General features: G+C 35.0%; 1 protein-coding gene across 1 annotated transcript in view; it reads right to left on the bottom strand.

Annotated features, from left to right (window-relative positions):
* COL5A2 (collagen type V alpha 2 chain) overlaps positions 1-22,040 on the bottom strand; it is a 145,093-nt gene that overhangs the window by 5,233 nt on the left and 117,820 nt on the right. The window contains exons 32-51 of the mRNA XM_082630244.1: positions 20,767-20,811; positions 20,348-20,446; positions 19,220-19,327; positions 18,889-18,942; positions 16,613-16,666; positions 16,346-16,399; positions 15,871-15,924; positions 15,343-15,450; positions 15,177-15,230; positions 14,584-14,637; positions 13,610-13,771; positions 12,841-12,948; positions 11,600-11,707; positions 10,116-10,169; positions 8,035-8,142; positions 7,449-7,502; positions 5,252-5,359; positions 4,802-4,855; positions 3,657-3,764; positions 1,449-1,740 (exon numbers count right to left, since the gene is read on the bottom strand). Of these exons, the coding sequence (XP_082486370.1) occupies positions 1,449-1,740; positions 3,657-3,764; positions 4,802-4,855; positions 5,252-5,359; positions 7,449-7,502; positions 8,035-8,142; positions 10,116-10,169; positions 11,600-11,707; positions 12,841-12,948; positions 13,610-13,771; positions 14,584-14,637; positions 15,177-15,230; positions 15,343-15,450; positions 15,871-15,924; positions 16,346-16,399; positions 16,613-16,666; positions 18,889-18,942; positions 19,220-19,327; positions 20,348-20,446; positions 20,767-20,811 (1,840 nt within the window). The remainder of the gene's footprint in view (positions 1-1,448; positions 1,741-3,656; positions 3,765-4,801; positions 4,856-5,251; positions 5,360-7,448; positions 7,503-8,034; positions 8,143-10,115; positions 10,170-11,599; positions 11,708-12,840; positions 12,949-13,609; positions 13,772-14,583; positions 14,638-15,176; positions 15,231-15,342; positions 15,451-15,870; positions 15,925-16,345; positions 16,400-16,612; positions 16,667-18,888; positions 18,943-19,219; positions 19,328-20,347; positions 20,447-20,766; positions 20,812-22,040) is intronic.

Here is a 22,040-nt window from a genome sequence, read left to right as displayed (position 1 = left end):
ATGCCAGGCACCTTGCCAAAAGGTGCCTAAGGCTCAAAACACAAACGTGAAGAAAATATCATTATACCCATTTTATAAATGAGAAACTATACCCATTTTACAAATGAGAAATTATACCAAAAAGAGAGAATCCACAGTAAGTAAGCAGCTTTGCCAAAATGAACGTGTTCCCACTTAATTTGTAAAGCCAATATTTTAAAACAAATAATAACGGAATGTAATAAAATAATGTATTCAAAACTATGAATAAAGTAAGTAAATGAGTCAAACTACAATTAGAATGCTATGAATTATCTCATTGGCCTTATTTAGAATTGATCTTCTCATGTAGAAGAGATCCTTGAAGCAGGCTATACCAAGATAGTGCTTGGTGCTAGAGATACAGTCAGTAAACACACAAACTAATAAATTTTTGTGCATATATGTCTATGTACACATCTTTGTGTATATTTCGTACACATATAAAATATATGTATATATATTACATGTATATTTATATATGTATATATAAATATATATCATTTATATACTAGTATATGTAATATATGTGTAAAATATATAAATATATGTATGTATATATAATACATGTATAAAATATATAAATATATGTATGTATATATAAAAAATATATAAACTATGTATGAAAAACTGCATTTTAAATGAAATGAAGGGGCATTTATTTGGTGGTAGGATGTAAGGTATAGAGTTAGTAATTGAATTGCCTATTCTGCAAAGGTAACAATTTTAGCTATCCCTGTCAATATCATTTCAAAGTTAACTGAAACTCTTAAGCATTTCATAGCTCATTCCTATGGCCTAGGATCTTTCTTTTCCAGGTCTTATTAGATTAATCAAAATGATAGAATTTTGCAAACTTCAGGCATGGTATATACAACTAGAGAAAAAGACTATGTAATTCCAAAATATTTTATAATATAACTATAACATAATCCTGCAGCAGAGATTACTGAAGTGTGGTTTGTAGAACAGTAAATGACATGAAAGGAATTCCATATTTGAATAAATCTGGGAAACAAAATGTATACTTTATTCTACTCTTGATGATCCAACTATATGGTAGCATATTAAATCCCTGAGAATTACTGAGGTAACCAAATATATTTAACCTTGCTTAAGCAAGTATTTTGGACATTTATATCACCACAAAATTATCAATATTTTAAGACTTCTGGATGTAAATGGAACTACCACCGTGAAATTGGATCGTGAATAGGTTACGTCCTCTATTAAAGCGCTTAGCTTCTCAAGCCCTAATTTTTCATATCATTGGCCATCCCCACCACTAAACCACAAACTCTGTGGCTGTCCACCATTTTATCTCTTGTGTCTATCACTAAATAGAGAGTAAATAAAATATTTTGGAATGCATTGGAGAATTACACATCAGAAGCAATGAGCTTTGCTCCAATGGGCAGCTGTCTACTCACCGCTCTGCTTTGCAGAATGGCAAAGCTTTAAGTCATCACAAGTTCGGGCTGGGTGCTTTCTAGAGCCATCAGGGCTGCGCATGGTTTCGATCTGACTACTGAGTGACTTCAGGGTAGCATGCACCCCTGGGTCCGTTTTGTTTTTGTCATCAGGAGCTGCCTGATCTTCAGTAAACTCTGGAAGTGGATCTGGCATGCTCTCATCATAGTGTCCCATGATATCCCCAAGAGCAGCTGTAAGGTGGCCAGGGGGACCCGGAGGGCCAGGGGGACCAGGCTCGCCAGGAGGACCCTAATTTAAAAAAAATTGGAAATACATTTAACACATTTTTTTGGTTTTTGTTTTTCTATTGGACGCAAAGGCATGGATGGGGCTTGGTGCAGAGAGAGTTAAAATGCAACACCCCAATGTGATGGTACCAGGGAGATCTGTGACTCATGCCCTTTTTAAACTAGATGGTTCTGGCCTGCGAACCTGTAACATTCCAAGGGTGAGAAATGATGCATAATTGCTTTTCAGGCAACATATCTGCAAGTTGGCATCTGAGGTAAATAAAGAGCAAAGCACAAAATATTTGCTTTGATGTTTACCCTTGAAGATGCGATACATTTTATGTTAAGAATATATAGATATGCACACTCATTTCCGAACTATTCTGGGCAAGGCACAACTAAGATGTTTTAAAAGGATTTATGGACAGAAGCTGAATGAGGATACGCAGAGGAGTTGTGGGTGCTAGTTCTATAAGACTACACATCAACGCCAAGGAAATACACACAAGAAACACCCGCAAGAGAATTTCCCTGTATTCCCAAATAAGGGGGAAGGCACAGGAAGTCTTTTTATGTGCATTAGTTAGTGTGTGGATCAAAATCCTCTCTATGCTAAACAAAACTGGAGGAAGTTCTCTTTGCCCTTTTCATTAGCAAAAAATAGAGTTGTCTTACTTTTTTTTTTGCCAAACAAGAACTACTAGAGCAAAAGGGAGATAAGCACAAAAATTGGCAGAGGCTAGAAAAGTGGATCCTCTCTATTAATTTCCTTCTGCATTTTCTCAAGGAAGAACTCAACAACTTCAGAGAATTAACCAACAACCTGAAGGTATGTGTGGTCCACATCTCTCGTGGGGAGTACAGTCCTGGCAGGCAGAAGGCTGGAGTTCTGTTACTGGCTCCGCCACTTGTTACATGGCTCTGGAAAGTTGCATCAACCTCTAGTGCAAACATTTCCTCACCGTCAAGAGACTGTTAAATCTGTGTGTGTGTGTGTGTGTGTTTCTTTAAGATCATATCATGATGATTCCATACATTCCTTTATGCTAATCTCAGGGGAGGAGATTTTTTTCTATCAAGGACCACTAAAACACAAGATGAAGTCAATCGAGAGCCACATAAGTCAGAGGTATTCCAATTCTGTGGCTGTTTTCCATTTAAAGATAGAGAAATAAACAAATAGAAAATATTCCTCTTGACCACAGGAAATGTAAAGCTATTCTTTCCATGTAATAAATAATAAATATTTGGCTTAATGGTATTGACAATAAAGGGCAGAGACAGAATAAGAAAAGGAAAATAAAACCAAAGAGGAAGAAACACGAGGGCAGGATGCATAAACTCATATACACACATGCACATATATACATGCAAGCATGGCAGATAGAGGAGACTGTTTCTCCAAGTTTGTCTTCTGAGAAGCCAAAATCTAACTAAAGCAATTTTTATAGCTTTACATAATCCTCAAGTCAATGCTACTGAAATATTTTATTAAAAGTTTTAATTGAAATCCTTTCTGAATTTCATTTTCAGTAAATAACTCTTTGATTTCATAGGCTTCACTTTCCAGCATTTTCATGAATGAATGCATTCATCAAATCTCACATTTAGTCTATATTGCCTTTTAAAGCAAAGCAACACTTCCATAACTCTAATTATAATACAGTCATAACTTACTATTTGCTTTCATTGATATCACATGAAGTCAAGGCCTAGGTAGCTTGGGCTCTGATTTTATATACTCTGAATAATCTGTATTAAAATGTTTGAAATAGCTACTTATACAGACAAGCTCTTATGTGACTTTCAGACTTGTTGTCAGGGTTCCCTGAAGTCTTTTGTCCATCATGCTGCACAGACATTCCTTAGACAGAATCCAAGCTATGAGAATCAATAGAATCAATCAATCACTTGCATACAAATCTGTGATTTTACCTCAGGGCCTGCTTCTCCGACACTGCCTCGTACACCAGGAGGCCCGATGGGCCCAAGTGGCCCAGTGTTTCCTTCTTTACCTGAAGGACCAACTGGGCCTGGAGGACCCTGTAAGCAACAAAGACTGCATTTTAGATTCTAGGAAGAAAATCTTTACAATACCTTTCTCTGATCAAAGAACTATTTCTTTATGGAATTATCACAGTGATTTCTCATATTCGTTTTCCTAATGACTAATAAATGGAGTTCCAGCACTTTCTAATGTTTACTACTTCATCACACATGAATTTTCCACCATCCATGCAAGGTAAAAGACCAGTGTCAATTAAAAACGTTAATGGACTAGTCATCTACCTTTACTGGTAGGCAATGTTTCATCAAATTTCATGTATTGTACACCTAACTAGAAATTCAATTAAGTAGGAGTAAGAAAATGACAGGAGTGTCTGATATAAATTAAATTTGTGCACCTATACCCCAGAATCTCATCACATCCTAGTAATTTTGATACTGTTCTCAATTTTATGTGTGATTTGTTTGCACTGTATTTAGATACAGAAATACACTAAATACACTGTATTTAGATGCAGAAATTTTTTCTAATGATTTTCCTAAGTAATTATGTGTGTCAATTGTCTTATGGCATTAATGACCTATTAGAGGCAGCATTAATACTAATGTAGAATTTCTATAAGCTTCAAATATTGGTTTCATTTTTTGATTTGCTTCCTAGTTAGCCTTATGCCAACCATTTCTGAGTAACTATTACAATTACTTAAAGGAAAAAAATAAATCCAGCTTCAAAATCTATCTCCACTTCATGGTAAATCCTATTATATCATTTCAAAGGGCACAATTAAATGGAAATTTCAATAAACACAGAGAAAGAAAATGAACTAACAGATGAGTATATCCACCCTAGGTAAGAGATTTTAATGTGGGCCCATGAAGTAATATGTCATATTTCAGGATATTTCTACTTAAAGGTAAATGCTGAATGGTTTGTCTCATATGTTTGCTGCCAGCTTCAGAGAACCTAGGCCAACTCCAACTTCAGTACCATGAAAATGATACTGAAGCACTAACAGTATGCCACCAGGAGCATTATTATTTACATCTGCAACTTATTAAGTTTTGTTACTTACTCTTGGGCCAAATGGTCCTGGGATTCCAGCACTGCCTTGTTCACCGTTGGGACCCTTAGTAGGAAAAAATAATGATGCCAAAATATTTATATCCTACGTTTTACCATTCTTAGCTTTTTCAAATGTCCTGTCATTGACTTTAGCAACATAAACTACTTTCATAAAGTCATCAACCTCTATAATGTTTCATGAGTTGACCAATACTAAAGACAACTGTAGGAGTAATGGTGCATATATCCTTTTGCTTTATTTCTTTCCTACAAAATTACAGCAAATATGTGAACAATTATATTGGATAGCTAGGTAATTAGTTATTCATCGAGATATTCTTTGAAATGAAAATAAGATACAGAAAAACCCCCATCCATTTTATAGACAAATAAATGTTCATGTCAAGATACCTGTGTATTCTCACATGCAGGGCAAATAATACTTAAAGGGATAACTTACAGGAGGTCCAGGAAGACCTTGAAGACCAGTAAAGCCTCTGTGACCCTTCTGACCTCGGTCACCTCGGTCTCCATGATCACCTTTGTCACCTCGAGGTCCTTGGGGTCCCTAGAAGTAGGGTCATAGCATGGATATTGCCTGTTGAGACTACAATTTTACTTTGTGCAATTGTATTTGCTACAATTTTGGGTACTGTATTTTATATGAACTATTATATTTACTTATCTAAATAGTATTAGACCTAGGAATTTCTGTCTATTTTTCTCAAGGAATGAAGGCAATCGTTAAAATCATAAGATATATGATAATGCTTTCCTAAAGATTCAGTTTTTTTATGTTTATCCTATATTCAGACTAAAATTAGGTATTTTAAAGTTTGATCTAGCCTATCTGAGATATTTTCCAAAGATTATATTTCACATATTTAGCTGATATCATTATGTAAAAATACTGCCACCATATATAGATTCTTTTAAATTAAAACGTGAGTTCTTATTTACTTATGTTACTTCTAAGAACAAAATGTTTATTAAATTTGCATATGCAGATAAACTAACTAGATATGAGCTGGGACTATGTTAAGAAATTGGCCATATTTGAAAGTTGCAGAGGGAGTAGATCTTAAAAGTTCTACCACAAGAAAATAAAATTTGCAACTATGTGGGATTATAGATGTTAATTAAACTTACTGTGGTAATCATTTCACAATACACACCTATATCAAATCATTATTACCTTAAACAAGTACAGTGTTATATGTCAATTACAGCTCAATAAAACTGGTGGAAAAATAAGAAATTGGCAAAAAACTTGTTTGAACAAATGAAAGAGGAATATAATCATCAAGCCACTCTCTTCTAAAGAAAACACAATCATATCTGCAATATCTGTACCCAAATCAATCAACCCTGATCCTGAGAAACTAAAGAAAAAGCAATAGTTGAGAATCTAATTGTGGGACAGAAGCTACACCAAGAAGTGAAAATTATCTGATTAATCTTATCAGTCGCAGACTTTTTCTTTGTTTATAAAAGTCTCGGGTAGTAAAAGGCAGCTCCAAGGGTCTATTGGCTCACAGTAAACTGACAAGTAACACAGGGTCACCTACTACAGGGAAAGCTTCTGTTGTCTTTAAAGTTTTTCTAAAAGAGAATTGAAATTCTATCAATCTGACTTTTGAGAATGGAAGATACTATCAAATAGACTGGCTATCAGTCTATTTTCCCTTATTAGTTTTTTGTTCTTTGTTTGGTTCTTATTTTTTAAATTGGATATCCTAATTGTCAAACAGTACGAGAATCTTTTTTATAATAAAAACAAGACTAGACCTCAGTAACTTTTACATATTGTATTAAACAATATAAATTTAAATACTAAAATCAGTTTGAATGTTTTTATAATGTCAGAAAGGTTATTTTATTTTAGGGATGTCCCTAAATTTCACAATTAAAATAAACTAAACCAGAAAGCATCTATTTAAATTATTAACTAGAGTTCATTTAATCATGGAAAACAAATTGTAACTGGTTAGAAAACCATTCACTTAACATGCCATGTAACTATAAAATCTTCTCTAGCCTAGCTCAAATCAAAGCTGAGAATGATGATTTAATAATAGGTCATAATTTTAAGGCTATAATTGTTCTTCATGAATATAGATATTGATATTGAATACAGATATTGATTTATATAATGGATGTGAAAGAACCATGACCCATTAGACTGCCCATAAGAGATGATTCACTCATGATAAGACATCGATATAATAATCATTAACCTCGAAGCAATTGCAAAGAGCAAAAAAATCAGAACATGGGCAGGGCAGTCTAGTTGAAAATAAAATATATTTGAATAGTACTTTTCAAGTTTACAAAGAGCTTTCAAACCCATTTTTCTATGTAATTTTTAGAAAATCTCAGAGAATGGCACTATTTCTCCTGTTATTTTGGGAGAAAATTGTGACTTTAAAAGTCTTAATTGATGATTGAAATAATTTGTAGTTAAATTCAGAGGAGCTATATTAACATTATAAAAACAAATATAAACTCCTGGGTATCATTTTAAATCAACATTTTGTTCAAAGCTTGCAGAATTTGGTAATTTTCACTTATGAGTCTTAAATTGTACTTCTTCTTTGGGAGTATATTTTACGTAAGAAGACATATATTTAAAAAAAAAACAACAACAGAGAACTTACAAGTAAGCCACGTTTCCCAGCTCGACCAGGTGGTCCAATAGGACCCCGAGAACCCTAGAAGAAATTTTCACAGATATTAATACAAAAATATGGATGTATTACATAGACATAGAATTCAAGAATATATGTTTGTAGTTGAATACTTATATATGTGTACTTGTGTATCTAAGTGTATAGTTCTATGGCTAATTAATTAACACCAGGCTGAAGTCCCTAGGTATAAGAATGTGCTCACTATAACCCCAATGACATTTCTATAGTCAATTTTATCAATGGTCTTCACTGAATGACGATCACCTTAGTTGTTTACATAAGACATTACTTGCTTAAATTTAACATGATACATCCTTATTAAATTTCCTGTAAACAACATTTTTAGATGATGAAAGTCAAAGCATCAGGATTTTTGAATACCTATTAGAAATCAAATTTTTAAGACTAAAAAAATTAATTCCTAATTGACTGTTTATCATTCTTTGTTTAGAGTCCTTAACCAAACACACGTCATTGAAGGCAGGCATATATGTAGCTCATAATAGAGTATGTTGATGTTTATAACTGTCAGTGTGAAACTGACTCTCCTTACCGGATCTCCTCTTTGTCCTGCATCTCCTGGGGAACCAACCGGACCGGGAGTTCCAGGGGCACCCTGAGAGCCTGGCAGACCTGCAGGCCCAGGGTCTCCACGATCACCCTGACAAGAAAACCATGATATTATCTTTTTAATATTAATTCTAAAACAGCCGTATTCTATATGCTCATGCTATTCATGAGAAGGAAAAATATAACTTTTTAAAACATATTTATTATTTTATTAATATTTTACTTAAATATTTTAACTATATTTGCTTATTAATAAATCAAACTGAAAAGAATGAGATATTTTCCCCCAATTTCATCCCTCCCCTTACTCTCACCCTAATATTCCCATAGTCAAGATTGCTGGACTATAGGAGTGGTCACCTCCAGAATTCAGCATGTTTCTTAGACCAATAAGCCTTCCAACTGGGGTATCCATGCACTTGGTATAAACAAAAACTTTCCAAAGAGTGTAAAAACAGGGAAAATTCTAAGGAAACCACTTTCCAGATTTTCAACTTCATATGTGTTCTTTCAGAAAACTGACTTGGAGCATCCTTCCCTACTTCCTCTTTAAGAATCACCCTTCTCCCATTTTATGAAATAAAAGCAGATATCATACAATCCACAATCTTATGCTGCAGTGCTTCGAAGAATAAACACCACTGGGCATCAAACTAAGGGACTTTTCCAGAATGCACAGTTCACTTGAGAATAAAGCAAAGAGGTATTCGGAAGGAAAGAGGCGGCTCCTTATTTTACCCAGATGACCCCATTATGACAAGGCTCCAAATCTTACTTGTCTCTAAGTCAGAGATGAGATTATTGTTACATGAACGTGTATTAATATAATTATTTGACTTGAGAAACGGAGTCAGACCTTTTTTCTGACAGAAGTTAAGTCTTATTTGACTGATTAGTTTGGCAACCAGGATAAACTCTGGCAATTAGGTTAGAGAATTGATACATAATACATTGAATCAGCTGAATTGGCAACTCCAAGATTTTGAAAAAAATATATGGAAAGCACATGTACATTTAGAATTTACCAAGAATTACCTCCTTTGCAACAATTAAAACTTGTGATTAAAATAAAATGTGATGGCAACTTAAATTATGTATAGGGGTTCATAGATTTTCAAAATTATATCAGGGGTACATCAGCAAAATCTTTGAAGACTACCACACTGGACAATATATTACCGAGGGAAAAACCCAGATGCCAAGAGAGTTTGCATTCCTTGGCTTTACGGTAGATGGAGGGGAGTGGTCTTACCCCAAGATTCCTCAAAACTCTTTCTTCCCCTATCTTTGAGTGCCTACTAGATACTTTAAACAAGTTATCTGAAACACAAATGCCCAGTGGTATAGGTATTAGTCATATTTAAAGTATTTGAAAATTGAAGTTCAGAAAATATGTTCAAGATCACATAGCTAGTTACTTAAAGAATCAAGATTCCAATCCAGGTCTCTCTGGTTTCAAAGCCCATTCTGCTACATGATGAGCTCCCGGAGTGGAAAGAGCCTCTGCATCATAATAGACATTAGGGAGGGTTTTGGGTTTTGCCTTCCATTTACTACTATGTAGTCTGAGACAACTGTGTGACTGCCCAAAGGGACTGGAGTTTCAGATAAAGTTGGGGATATTTTCAGTTCAGCATATGTCTAATTTAAAAACACATCATGAAATATACAATATTTAGAAAGACATGGTTTATTTCCTCATGGGGCATTCACTTTAGGAGGTGAGTAGAGAAATTTAGATGTCACACAGCTCTATTTGTGCTGCCATACTTTTGTGAATGAGTTTAAAATTTAGACTACTTCATATGTATCCTCGTCCAAAGCCTTCATGGTGCACCTTTTCCTACTGTTAATTAAAAAAATGCCATCTCACTTGGCTGTGTATTCAAACTTTCATTTATAAGATCTACTCAAATTATGACATTACAAAAGGGATTGTTACAATCAGAAATTTCAAGGCTGCATTGGAGCTATGAGAAGAAGGAGTAGCTTTTTCTGTTTAGGATTACAAAGATTTCAAATTTACATTACTCCAGATTGTTTAATCAGTGAAATTGCCCTTACACGTTCTCCAACAGCACCATCCCGTCCTGGAGTACCATCATTACCAGCTGGACCCTATAAAGAATCATATATGAAAAATGAATTAGCTGAGTAATCAAAAATCACATTCCAATTGCCAGAAAAATTACAGCATGTTTTCCACCTCTCTTCCATATTATAAATTAGCATTTATGGACATTTCAGTAGAAGAAAGTCTTCTGCCATCTTTCTATTACTTTGATTTGCCTGTAAAATTATTAACACATTCTTACATTTTTGGTGCCAACTTTAAATGCAGTTTTGTTCAAGACACTATTTTCCACTTACAATTCAGTGCTTATAAAGTGCAATGTTATTTCCTTTCCCCACATACATATTTCATATTCACGTATTAAGAATGCCCAGTTATTCACTATAGCAGCTCAGCTTTAAAAATGTCCTGGCATTTGCTACAAATTTGGGCTCTTCAATGTTTGGTGTGAAACAGTACTAAATCTATGCTCAGGTTGGCTTAATCAACCTCTTCAATGGTGGGCCCAGAAGAGGTGCCACCAGATGGAGAAGCTCCACCACCAGAGAAGCCCCCAGACATTCCTCCTGGTGTGCCTCCTGCACTAAGTCTAAATTCTTCATTTCTATTTTTTATTTTTAAAAAAGAAAAAGTATTCAAATTCTTCTAAATAAATAGACAACAATTACATTCCCGGTATTTTATGTTTTGTTTATATTATCAGTGAATGGTTTTCCTCACATTTACTTACCCAAATAATATCCTTAAAGTTTAAAGTAAAATAACTGTGTTTAGATATTAAATTACTTTAAAAAATATATAGTCTTCTTTTCCTATTTTATTTTGATTTTTTTCAGAACTATATTTTTACCATTTGAGCAAAAATTGCTTTGAAAGGCATTGATTGTTTCTTTCAAGAAAATGTGACACTAAATGTTTGGCGATTTACTCATTAAAGCACTGAACAGAGGAAATTCCAACCTATAACTTCTCAAATCACCCTTCAAAAGCTGATTTCCTCTCAAAAGAGACTAAGGGAACATGATCTCCATAATGTAACTTTATAGGGATATGTAAGTCAAAGCATCTCTACTTACTTTGCCCTCTTCACAAGCTGTAACAATCATATTAATCCTATCACCATAAAACTTGGCAATTTTGACAAATATGCCATTACAGAATGAAATACTAATAAGAGAAAAGGTAAATGGTTGTGTCCTTTCACCTTCAAAATCATTTGGCAACAAAATAAATCAACTAAAATACTTGGCTCCAGACTAGATGAAAGTCAGTGCAAGACACAAATCTTACTACTTTTTCTTATGTCATCATTTAGTCAACTCTCTAGGCAAGAAGACATCAAGAAACATCACTAGGAAACTTCCTTCAGGTCAAACGTACAATTTCTAAATTTCTAAATTGACTTCTAAATTTAAAAAATGTCCCCGGAACACCCAGATGAGGAGGGGAGAGGGATTTTCACTGTAGTACTCACTTCAGGTCCTGGTTCTCCCACAGGGCCATTTGAGCCTGGGGGCCCCACTGGTCCAGGCGGGCCTTTATCTCCCGGTGCACCAGTTGGTCCTACTTTTCCTGGTGTGCCCTGAAATAAAAGTACAAATATGTCCACCACTTCTGAAGAAGTTTAAGGAGGCCAGTTCACATAAAGGCTACATTTATTCAAATGGCACCCCAGTCCCTCCTTCTATAGTAATAATTGTCCATTATCCCACAACACTCATGTCACTGTAGTGCCTTCCCAGAGGCATGCGCACTTCTTATCACACTCATCCTGACATATTAAAGGGAATAAAAAGTATCCTTTGCACCAAGTCAGGTTCATTTTGGTTTCTAATCTGATGTATCATTGTCATTTCTGGATGCCCTTCTTGAATCTGTGTCACTAGTAAGATTTGCTCATCCTTATTCATTTCTGCTTTGTCTGCTCACTTTACTTCTATATCCTGGCACTTTGGTCTCAGTATTGGGAGATTTTACTTCCAGGTTCCTTGGCTCACTCCTGAACAATAAGACAGTCCTTAACTCCCGGTTTTCTGGTTTCACATCTCCACCCACATGTCCCCAGTTCCAAGGTCCCAGCAGTAAATCTCTCTGTCTACATTCCATATAAAAACACCATTTTTTTCTCAAGCATGTAAACTTTCAGCAGTAAAATTTAGTCTCTTCAAAGCTAATAGTGAGTTAAACTTTTATCCATACTCCAGGGAATATGAAATTCTTAGCACCCTCCAGGAAACAGGAGATTACGTTCAGAATCCTTCTTTATTGTTCACCCACTTTCACCTCCAATATTACTTTAGCTCAACTACTTCTTCCCTTTGATGGTTTATGAAAACTTACCCTCTCAACTGTGAAATATGAGTGTTTCTGTTAGGCATGTTTATTTAAAAAGAGGCTACCTACTCACCAGGAGATTATCCCCCTTCTTTAGCTCCATGGATATTTTTAATCTTTGAAGAAAGATTTAGAGTCACCAAAAATCTATATCCTTATTTGTCTACTTCTCTAGTCCCAGGGTTAAATAACTATATTTTCCAAAGACTTTCTAAGGTCCTTAAGAATTTGACATTTAAAGTCAAAAGGTTTTTAAGATACTCAGAATCTGTGTCTAAAAAAGACTTCAAATCTATTAAGAAAAAAAAAAAAGATAAAATTTCCCTTCACAAATTTTATTGCGTATAATCAGATGAAATATAGACCAGCGCAGCTACTCACTGCTGGGCCTGGAAGGCCGGGCATCCCTCGCTCTCCACGCTGCCCCGGCATGCCGACGATTCCTCTTTGCCCAGTAGTTCCAGCTGGACCAGGGGGACCATCTGGACCCTGATTTTGAGGACAAACTATAATGAGAAATTCTCCAGGGAAAACTATATGCAAGCACTTTACAATAGATCACAGCTTTACAGGTTTTTGGTATGAGAAAAAGTTCTCTGTTCCATTAAACCATACTATGAGTGAGTAGTCAAAATGTGTAATCCACACGGAGCCTCTAACATTATTTAAAGGTGAGAATGGCTCATTTAGTTGGAAAGGAACTTGAAGATTAATGTGAATATTAGTAGAATAAAAGAGGTAATTATTCAGGCAAATATTTTTCCTCTTTTTAAAATGACAAGAAAAATTTTAAAACAAAGAAATGGGGCTATATCTAAACATATTAATGTTGAGGCATTTGGATATTAAATAAAATAGTTTGGTTTAAAAAAAAGGTTCTTCATTCAATACAGATATTTAACAAAAAAATGTTTCCTTGTTTAGTTTCTGAACACCATATCCATGACTATTATATTTTTATATCTGTACATATACTTTTTCTAGAGCAGAGACTTATAAATTAAAAACCTATAGGCCATAATGCATTTAAAAGATTATGAAAGTGCTCAGGATAATATATAAACCGTTTCTCTGTGGCAGTAATTCTTATGAATTTTTACTAGTAAATATCTCAGTTAGAGGTGGTCTAGAACAAAGATTCCAAACTTACAGGTTGCCCATCTTCTCCTGGGTCCCCTTTGTCTCCTGGGCCACCAGGGGAGCCAGCTGGTCCTCGATCTCCTACTCGTCCGTGAGAGCCGGGGTCCCCAGGAAGACCGGGAGGTCCCTCCTTCCCAGGCTCCCCTAAGGGCCCTGCAGGTCCTGGAGCTCCCTAGTACAACATAGAAAGAGACCCAGGAGGGCAAAGTGGAAGCCACATTAGAAGACCTAATGTGATGGTCTCTGCCTCAGAGGCAGATTCCCAAGCCTCACAGGTCCATTTTTCCTGTTAGATGATCACTCAGTGGATTTAAATAAAAATAAAAAACACAGCTGCCACACAGCTGATTCATTTCCCAGAGGAAAATCTAAATTATTTGCAGACAATTACCTTTTAGTCATTATTAAAAGTGTGCTGACAATATTGAAAAAGCAACTATACTTCAATTAAAAAATAAATAAAAGTAAAGTGATTTGGAATTGCAAAAAAAAAAGTGTGTTGAAGTTAACTTGAATTTTCAAACTCCATAAGGCTCTGCCCCAACAATGAATACATAATATTGATATTTTATTGTCTGACCTGATCTTATAATGAAAGAATAACTTTTATTAAAGATAATTTCAGAGATTCTTCCTAACTGAAAGAAATGATTATTAGCACACAATACTGTTACTATTTAGCACCCAAATGAAGTAACAGTCAAACACTGGGGCTTAAAAGGATTTGCAAATAAGCTCCTCGAGGAAACACTGGATGATTCAAGAAGGATTTGCTTGACAGCATACCACTATGAATTACTGGGACAAGAGTTGTCAACATGGGATAACAACTAATTAAGGGATTAAACAAAAGAACAAATAATAACTCAATTAAATATATATGTATATCCTTATAATATGTAAATATGTATGTGTTTGTGTGTATTTTTATGTGTATGTAAAATTACTCCACTATCAATGATTTCAATTACTGAATCGACTTACAGTAGGACCTGGAGGTCCAACTCTGCCGGCAGAACCAGGAAATCCTGTAGCACCCTAGAAATATAATATCATATAAGCAATTTTAAAATAAAAATTAATTCTATATACTTTCTAGGGATTATTGATTTTACAGCGATACTTAGGCCTTTATATTCCTCTCGTTATGACCAATATATATATTTTCTTGTATCCTACGTTTTTGGGAATGGATCTGGATTAACTGGTAGGAAGGATACTATTTTTCTCTTTCCACTTTCCATTTCTCTTGAATACATACAAGCATACTGAAGGCAAGGGCTAGAATCACATTAATATTTTATATAACAGAATTATACAAAGTGCTTTGACATTATTCATTCCCTCTTCCATAGGTAATATATTATTTATGTTACATATGAGGCAGCTGGGTCTCCAAGATCAAAACACTAATTTTAACCCAGATCTGCATCAAAGTTAAGCGCTCTTTCCACTACTGTATAGTTATACAACTAAACATTTGTTGTTACAGGTTCAAATGAACTTTAAAATGGCTATAAAGGAATAGGTATCTGTGACTAGCTGTGTGTAATTCCCAGAGCTTCAAACCAACTTACAGGTGGACCCTGAGTTCCTCGACCACCTTTTAGTCCAGGAACGCCATTAGGACCCTACATAGAACGAAACAAACAAAAGATCGCTATAGGATAGAAAGATGGTCTAAACACAAGATCAAACAGTGGGCAATGGACTCAAGTTGTGTCCTTTTTATTTGAAACTTACATGAGGGCCTGGGGATCCTGCTAGACCTTGTGGTCCAGGAGAGCCAGCGTCGCCCTTCTGTCCTGGCTCTCCAGGTTCACCTTTTACTCCAGGCTGCCCATCAGGACCCTACATTAATTGAACAAATAAGCAATTGATTAAAACACTTATAAACATATTATTTCATGATAATTATTCCTAACATATCATTTATTCATATATGGTATAACACTGCTTTGAAATCAGTATAAAAGCATAGAAGGAAAAAAAACGCCCTGATAAGATCTTTGAAGACAGTCTGAAAAAATGTTACACCACCACATTTTTATTATAACAAATAAGTATATAATTCAATATAATGCAAATTCAACCATTTTGGGGCCAGTTCGTGAAAAAATGTATTGAAAATGAGAATATTGCCTAGAAAACTATAAGTTTTCCAGAATCTTGAATATACCTTCAAAACACATGACAACGATAAGTAATTAAGTTCATTGCTGTAACAAGAGGAATGTTCGTTTGTAAATTAGGGATATTTGAAAATCATACCTGGGGTCCAGCAAAACCAACGGCTCCAGTTGGGCCATTTTCACCACGAGAACCCTAGAAGACAAACATTACTGTAGCTTTCACACATTATTCTAAATAGGAACAGTATTTTAAAATGCAATTATATAAATTTGTAGTGTCTTGAAATGTACATATAGAGAAAGTAGACATATTGCTTAAGGAGGACTCTTAAGCGTGATATAAAGATAAGGGTCATAGAAGAAATTTTCCAAGGCCCAAAGTCTCAAAGAAGCTTCTAATTACTTAGTAAACGAGCTGCCTACCTAGATTTAATAGATTGTATAGAAATAATGCAATAATTTTTTTAAGTTTAATGAGAATAGTAAAAGGTGAAAACCAGGAAGTTAAAAGTAACCTAATCCAACAGGCATGGTTTTATACATAGCAAGAAAAAAGGATGAATCGTTTTACTGCTCAAGCTCATACTAAGGAACATCAAAATACTGTCACTTACAGGATTCCCACGGGAGCCAGGTGGACCAACTAAACCTCGAGGGCCAGGTTCTCCCTAGAAAGCAGATTTTAGATTATTATTGTCCAAAGCAGTGGCAAAACAGTACAACTGTAGGATTTGGGCCCTATGTGTAGGGAGGATGGGAGGAGAACTCTGAGATGAGCTTGTCCAACTGTCAAATTTTATGAAAGAGAAAACATTATGAAAAAGATCCAGCATTCAAATCTCAGGATTTTAAGTCCACAAAATAACAACTTGTGACATTACCTTTTCTCCAGTAGGACCTGCAGGACCGGAAGGACCCAAGGGACCCGGAAGACCCTGTCAATTAACATAACATAGGCATACTGAGGAAAAGAATGCACAGAAATCTCCATGTTTAAACAAACTAACAAAGAAGGGACTATTTTGTTACAGCTGACTGCTTTTGTAAAACATTACTTATAATAAACGATATAACTATATTCTCAATATTTTATATAGTCTAAAACAATTTCCAATGGATTTTCTCCACAAAACGTTTTCATCTCTTTCATCCAACTCAACTCCTCCATATATAACACCGTCTTCAAACATTAGTATGAAATTAGTGCTACCCTTCAACAGTGTTTCTGTGTCTCTTAGCTTATTTAATTTTGCTAATACCTATTTGAAATGTGACAATAGATTGAAGAGGCTTTTCTTCTTTTGTATAGAATACTATCTTCTTAAATTATACTAGTGAAATATCACTCCTTTGTTTTTTTAAAAAAGTGAAATTCTACTAAAGCACTCAGTTTTCCACATTCCCTTGAGATGAAAAGGAGTTGCACTACCCTGCTACACTGAAGATGATGGTGCTCTCTGGCTCAGAATGTAGGGCGCTACCACATGGGGTTTTCTTGACATGCGGTTACAATCTTTAAACTGCTGCACTGTATTGGAATCCTTCCTAAGACAGGTTTTCTCTCTGATATTTGTGTATTGCCTCTTCACAAGCTGCCCAGATATCCTTTTGTCATTTAATTTTTGTATGCATTACTGCAGAAGCTTAAGGAACAAAATGACTTTTTAATTTTATATCTGTGACAAGAACATGAGAACACTGTGATCTTAAATTCTCTAGATCTATAATGAAACAATGTTCTGCCATCCATTTACCTAATATACTTCCTTAAAGGATTTGATTAAATATAAAGGTGACTTCATTACATTCACATTTTTTTCATACAGAATAAAAGTGATTCCTTTTTTTTCCTTTACCATGAGATTACAGCAAATGTTCTGCTCTGCTTCTTCCCTAAAATAACATATTTCCCTCACTAAAAATGAAGCAGTCATTGCTTAAATCTTGATCCTACTGCATTGCATTTTCATAGTTCAAAAGAACAATAGATATGTATTTCAGCTTTCTCCTTAAAATAAACTGTCAATGCATCTCTCCTTCAAACAGCACTTCACTACTTACCGTGCACTCCAGACCAACCATGATGTGAAATACAAAAAATAAACCGGATTTACTTAGACCACTTTTTGAAATATTAAATGAAATATTAGATTTAATTAAAAGGCAAGAGATATTTTGAGTTCATAATTTGCTAAACTGTTTCACCCTTAATTAGCTTTCCAGAAAAAGAAAAAAGGGATAATTATCACTAAGGCTAAAACTTTTCTATAATTTACTTTATTTTTTTAATGAAAAGTTAATATAATCAATGTATTAACAGTTGCTCAATGGACAGAATCAAAATATTAACAGTGGTTCAGTGTCATCTCTCTTTTTTTTTTTTTTTGTGGAATGCGGGCCTCTCACTGTTGTGGCCTCTCCCGTTGCGGAGCACAGGCTCTGGACGCTCAGGCTCAGCGGCCATGGCTCATGGGCCCAGCCGCTCCACGGCATGTGGGATCTTCCCGGACCGGGACACGAACCCGTGTCCCCTGCATCGGCAGGCGGACCCTCAACCACCGCGCCACCAGGGAAGCCCAAATACATTCTATTTTTAAGGACATAAAGTTTGTTAAATGTCAATTTCTGGAAGGATATTAAACAATCCTTCTTTACATTTCACTTATTCAGCCTCTTTATCAATGAAAGCATTAATGATGATTCATCATGCAGTAATTTTCTCACCCCTAACATCTAGTATATTGAGAAACATTTGTCACACCTTTGGCTACTCTGTAAAACTCTACTTGCCTGCACTGGAATGAGGTCTAAGGCAACTCATTAGAGCAGCATTTTAATAAAAATAAACATTGCCTATGAAATAAAAAGATAATAAAGATAAAGAGGGCCCCACCGCTTAAAGCACCAATCTGATATGCACAATAAAAATGTGTCTTACTTCATTCTCTCAATAATGACTATTTTTTGGCTTGTTCTAATTCAAGGTAAGCAAAATGAATATCTGTGGTCCATCAGTGTCAAATCTCAGATCTCATCATTCTCCTAATCCTGACAACCATGGAAACATGAACGTTATTTTAAAAAGTTCAGGCAAATTCATATGATAGGGATGATGCTGATTCCTAGCCCAGCTGCTGAAAGGAATGATTTCACTTACTCTTGCTCCATCATTTCCAGCTGTGCCTTCAGAACCTTTCTCTCCTATGCCACCCTGGGAAAACATACAAAACACCATTTAATCATTTAATTGTCTTTTTCCTACACTTGCATGGAAGCTTCATGAGAGCAGGGACTTCTCTCTAATGTTCACGGCTGTATCCCCTTCAGCCTAGACCAATGCCTGGGACTGAACATTTTCTAAGGACACATATACTGAAAGAATGAATGAATGAATGGCTTGTGACTTAGGGTGGTAGAAGTAAAAGTCTGCCCAGGAAATCGTTATCAGTAGAAAGTGTAAATGGATGAACTAAACAAACCAAACTTACTCTGTCACCCTTGGGGCCAGGAGTTCCTGCAATTCCTCTTTCTCCCGGCATACCTTGAAGACCTGGTGGGCCTGTATCTCCAGGGGTCCCAGTTGGTCCTGGACTGCCCTGAAACGAACCAACAATAAGTAAGCTCACCTATATATTAAGGTTGAAACTATATGAAATTCCTGTTTGGGTAAATCAAAAGTAGTAGAATCTTGGCAATTTCATGTGGTTCAACCTAGTGCTTATATGTTTCATCTGGGAAAATTGACTCTGAGTTCATTTTTTAAAGAATCAGATCTTGCTGTTTTGATTGTTGGTTTGTTTTCAACATTCCCTTTGGAGAAATTGGGTACCAATTCAAATAAAAATGATAGAATTGCCTTTTTATTTTCTTTTATTGGCAACATCATAGGAATTCTAATAAAAAAAGAAGACATCACAATCACATTTAGAGAGTATTCCATTCTCTCTCTAAAGAACCCATGATATGAAGCTGGTTTTCAGGCTCATTCAGTAATTAAATTGAAGCAGATCTTCTTCAATCACTCTGGCCTTTGAAAGTGATAAGGGATCTAATATTATATGATCATGAAAAATTCTACTTCAGTTGTTTGCACTGAAGTTGGCCACACAGTCTTCTACCAATTTTAAAACAGCACCCAAAAGGAAATGGTACTGATTTTTGCCTTATAATGTATTGTACTTTCGGATTTCAAAAATGACATACTTTCACATATTAAGTAAGCAGAACTGTAGAAACTGAGATAAGGAAAATGGAGCATATGATTAGGAAGACATCCTAATAAATTATGCAATTTTTGACTTATTGCCTCTGCTTATTAATAGAAGTCATTAATAAAAGTTATATAAATATTAGAAACAGGTTTGTATATGAGAATGTATCACTACTTTATGTAGTGATCAAAAATCCCATCAAAGAAGAGATTCTTTTTTAGCTGACACTTTAGTGCCAAAGAAAAGCCAAGTAGGTGCTCATTAAATATTTGTTGAAGAAATTATATAATCAAATATTTTGTAAAAACAAGACAAATAAATAATAATAAATCCTAGCACCATTATGTGTTTATTGAGCAGTAATTTTAGATCATTTTAAACTACTGAGCTCACTACCATACTTACTTTTGGACCATCAGGACCGTGTCCTCCAGCCATTCCCTTCTCACCAGGAAGTCCGGTTATTCCTGGTTCTCCTCTTTCCCCTGGATTTCCTCGTTCTCCCTACACAACATAGGAATGTCAAACAGTCTCAGTGCTTGATCTGAAAATGGGTTAAAAGTGTTCCTGGAAATGTGAAAAATGACTTCTACTGGGGAAAAATTTAGAAATGAGCAACTATGAAGACTCAGTTTTCTAATTTAATAAGAAATGAACTTGAAGTAAGCATATACTAGTTTCACAGCACAAAATATTTCTCATAAGATTGATTTTCATTAAGTAAAAAACTGTAACAATTAAAGCCCAGTTTCAGATAAAAGATGCTTTTTCAAACTGAAGCCAATGGACACAAAGTTAATCATGAAGAAGAAGAAAATACTTACTCTAGGTCCTAATGGGCCAACTGCTCCAGGATCTCCAGGAACTCCCTATAAAATAGATTTTTTTTTAATGAAAAACTTTCAGTTGAACTTTAGGTATTTATTAGAAATCTTTCCAGATCATATACCTAATTTCTTCTAACATACTATTAGAAGTCTGACTAAGCCCATAATATCAAAGAAAGAAAAATGTGTACAATTTTATAAACAATGGGATATCATATACATTGGATGGAAATATTTTTCCAGAAAAATGTGTATTATACCTTAATGATTGATTTTTGGCAATGAGTTCATTCAAAATATTATCTCACAAAGATATTACTTTTAGCAACAATAAAATACAAGCAAAAGGCCTTTTATTTCCTAATGGAATGTGAAAAACTTAACAGAGGAAAGTGAAATTAAAAGCAATGAAGTACTAATCTTTTAAATAGAACCAATTCAATTCAATTTAATAAATATTTCTTGAACATATAATACAGACAACACACTCTACCAGGAATTGTGGGTTCAAACTAATGCAGTCATGACTACATTAAAAGTTTGCTCTTAACTAAAGGAAAATGTGTCATTTAAAACTTCTCTGTTTGATAAAGACAGTAACTATACCAAGTAGGCCTCCAGTCTTGTCTCTTGAAATGTATTGTCTTCATTGTGGCATGATCTTCCTAAAACCCAAATCTAATAGTATTTCTCTCTACTTAAAAGTCCTTCATTAGCTTCCCATTACTCTAATAATAAGAACAAACTAGACTCAAATTAAGACTTTCCACAATCAGGCCCCTGTCATTCTCCAGCCTCTTCTTCACCCTCCTCAAACTGTATTTCACATTTCTGACCTACCAAACTTTTTTCAGTGCCTAAATTTGATCAGCAAGCCTTTGCACTTGCTGTTTCCATTTCCTGGAGTATTTTCTTACCTTCCCTCCTCCCCGCTTACCATCATTCTTCCTTCAGATCTTATAAAAGATACTATTTTGTCCAGGAAACTTTTTCTAAACCCCAATGTCTGAATTAGGTGCATCTTCTAGGTTTACATACACACAGTGCCTCTCTTACCATAGCATTTAGAATATGCTACTGTTGTAACTGACTTTCTATACTCTCTGTCTCCTAGTAAAATAAAATATAAGGCAAGGTCCATGTCCATATTGTTCAATTGGTTCAGGCCAAGGCTTAGTAGAGCTTAACACAGAGCACTCAGCAAATATTTTTGAACAGTTAAATGAATGAATAAATCACTCAAAGAAAAATAAATTATATAAACCTATGTG

This window comes from Mesoplodon mirus (assembly GCF_964341445.2).
Source record: "Mesoplodon mirus genome assembly, chromosome: 8".
NCBI lineage: Eukaryota > Metazoa > Chordata > Mammalia > Artiodactyla > Ziphiidae > Mesoplodon > Mesoplodon mirus.
The sequence above is the reverse complement of the archived record's forward strand: the minus strand, read 5'-3'. Positions and strand labels throughout refer to the sequence as shown.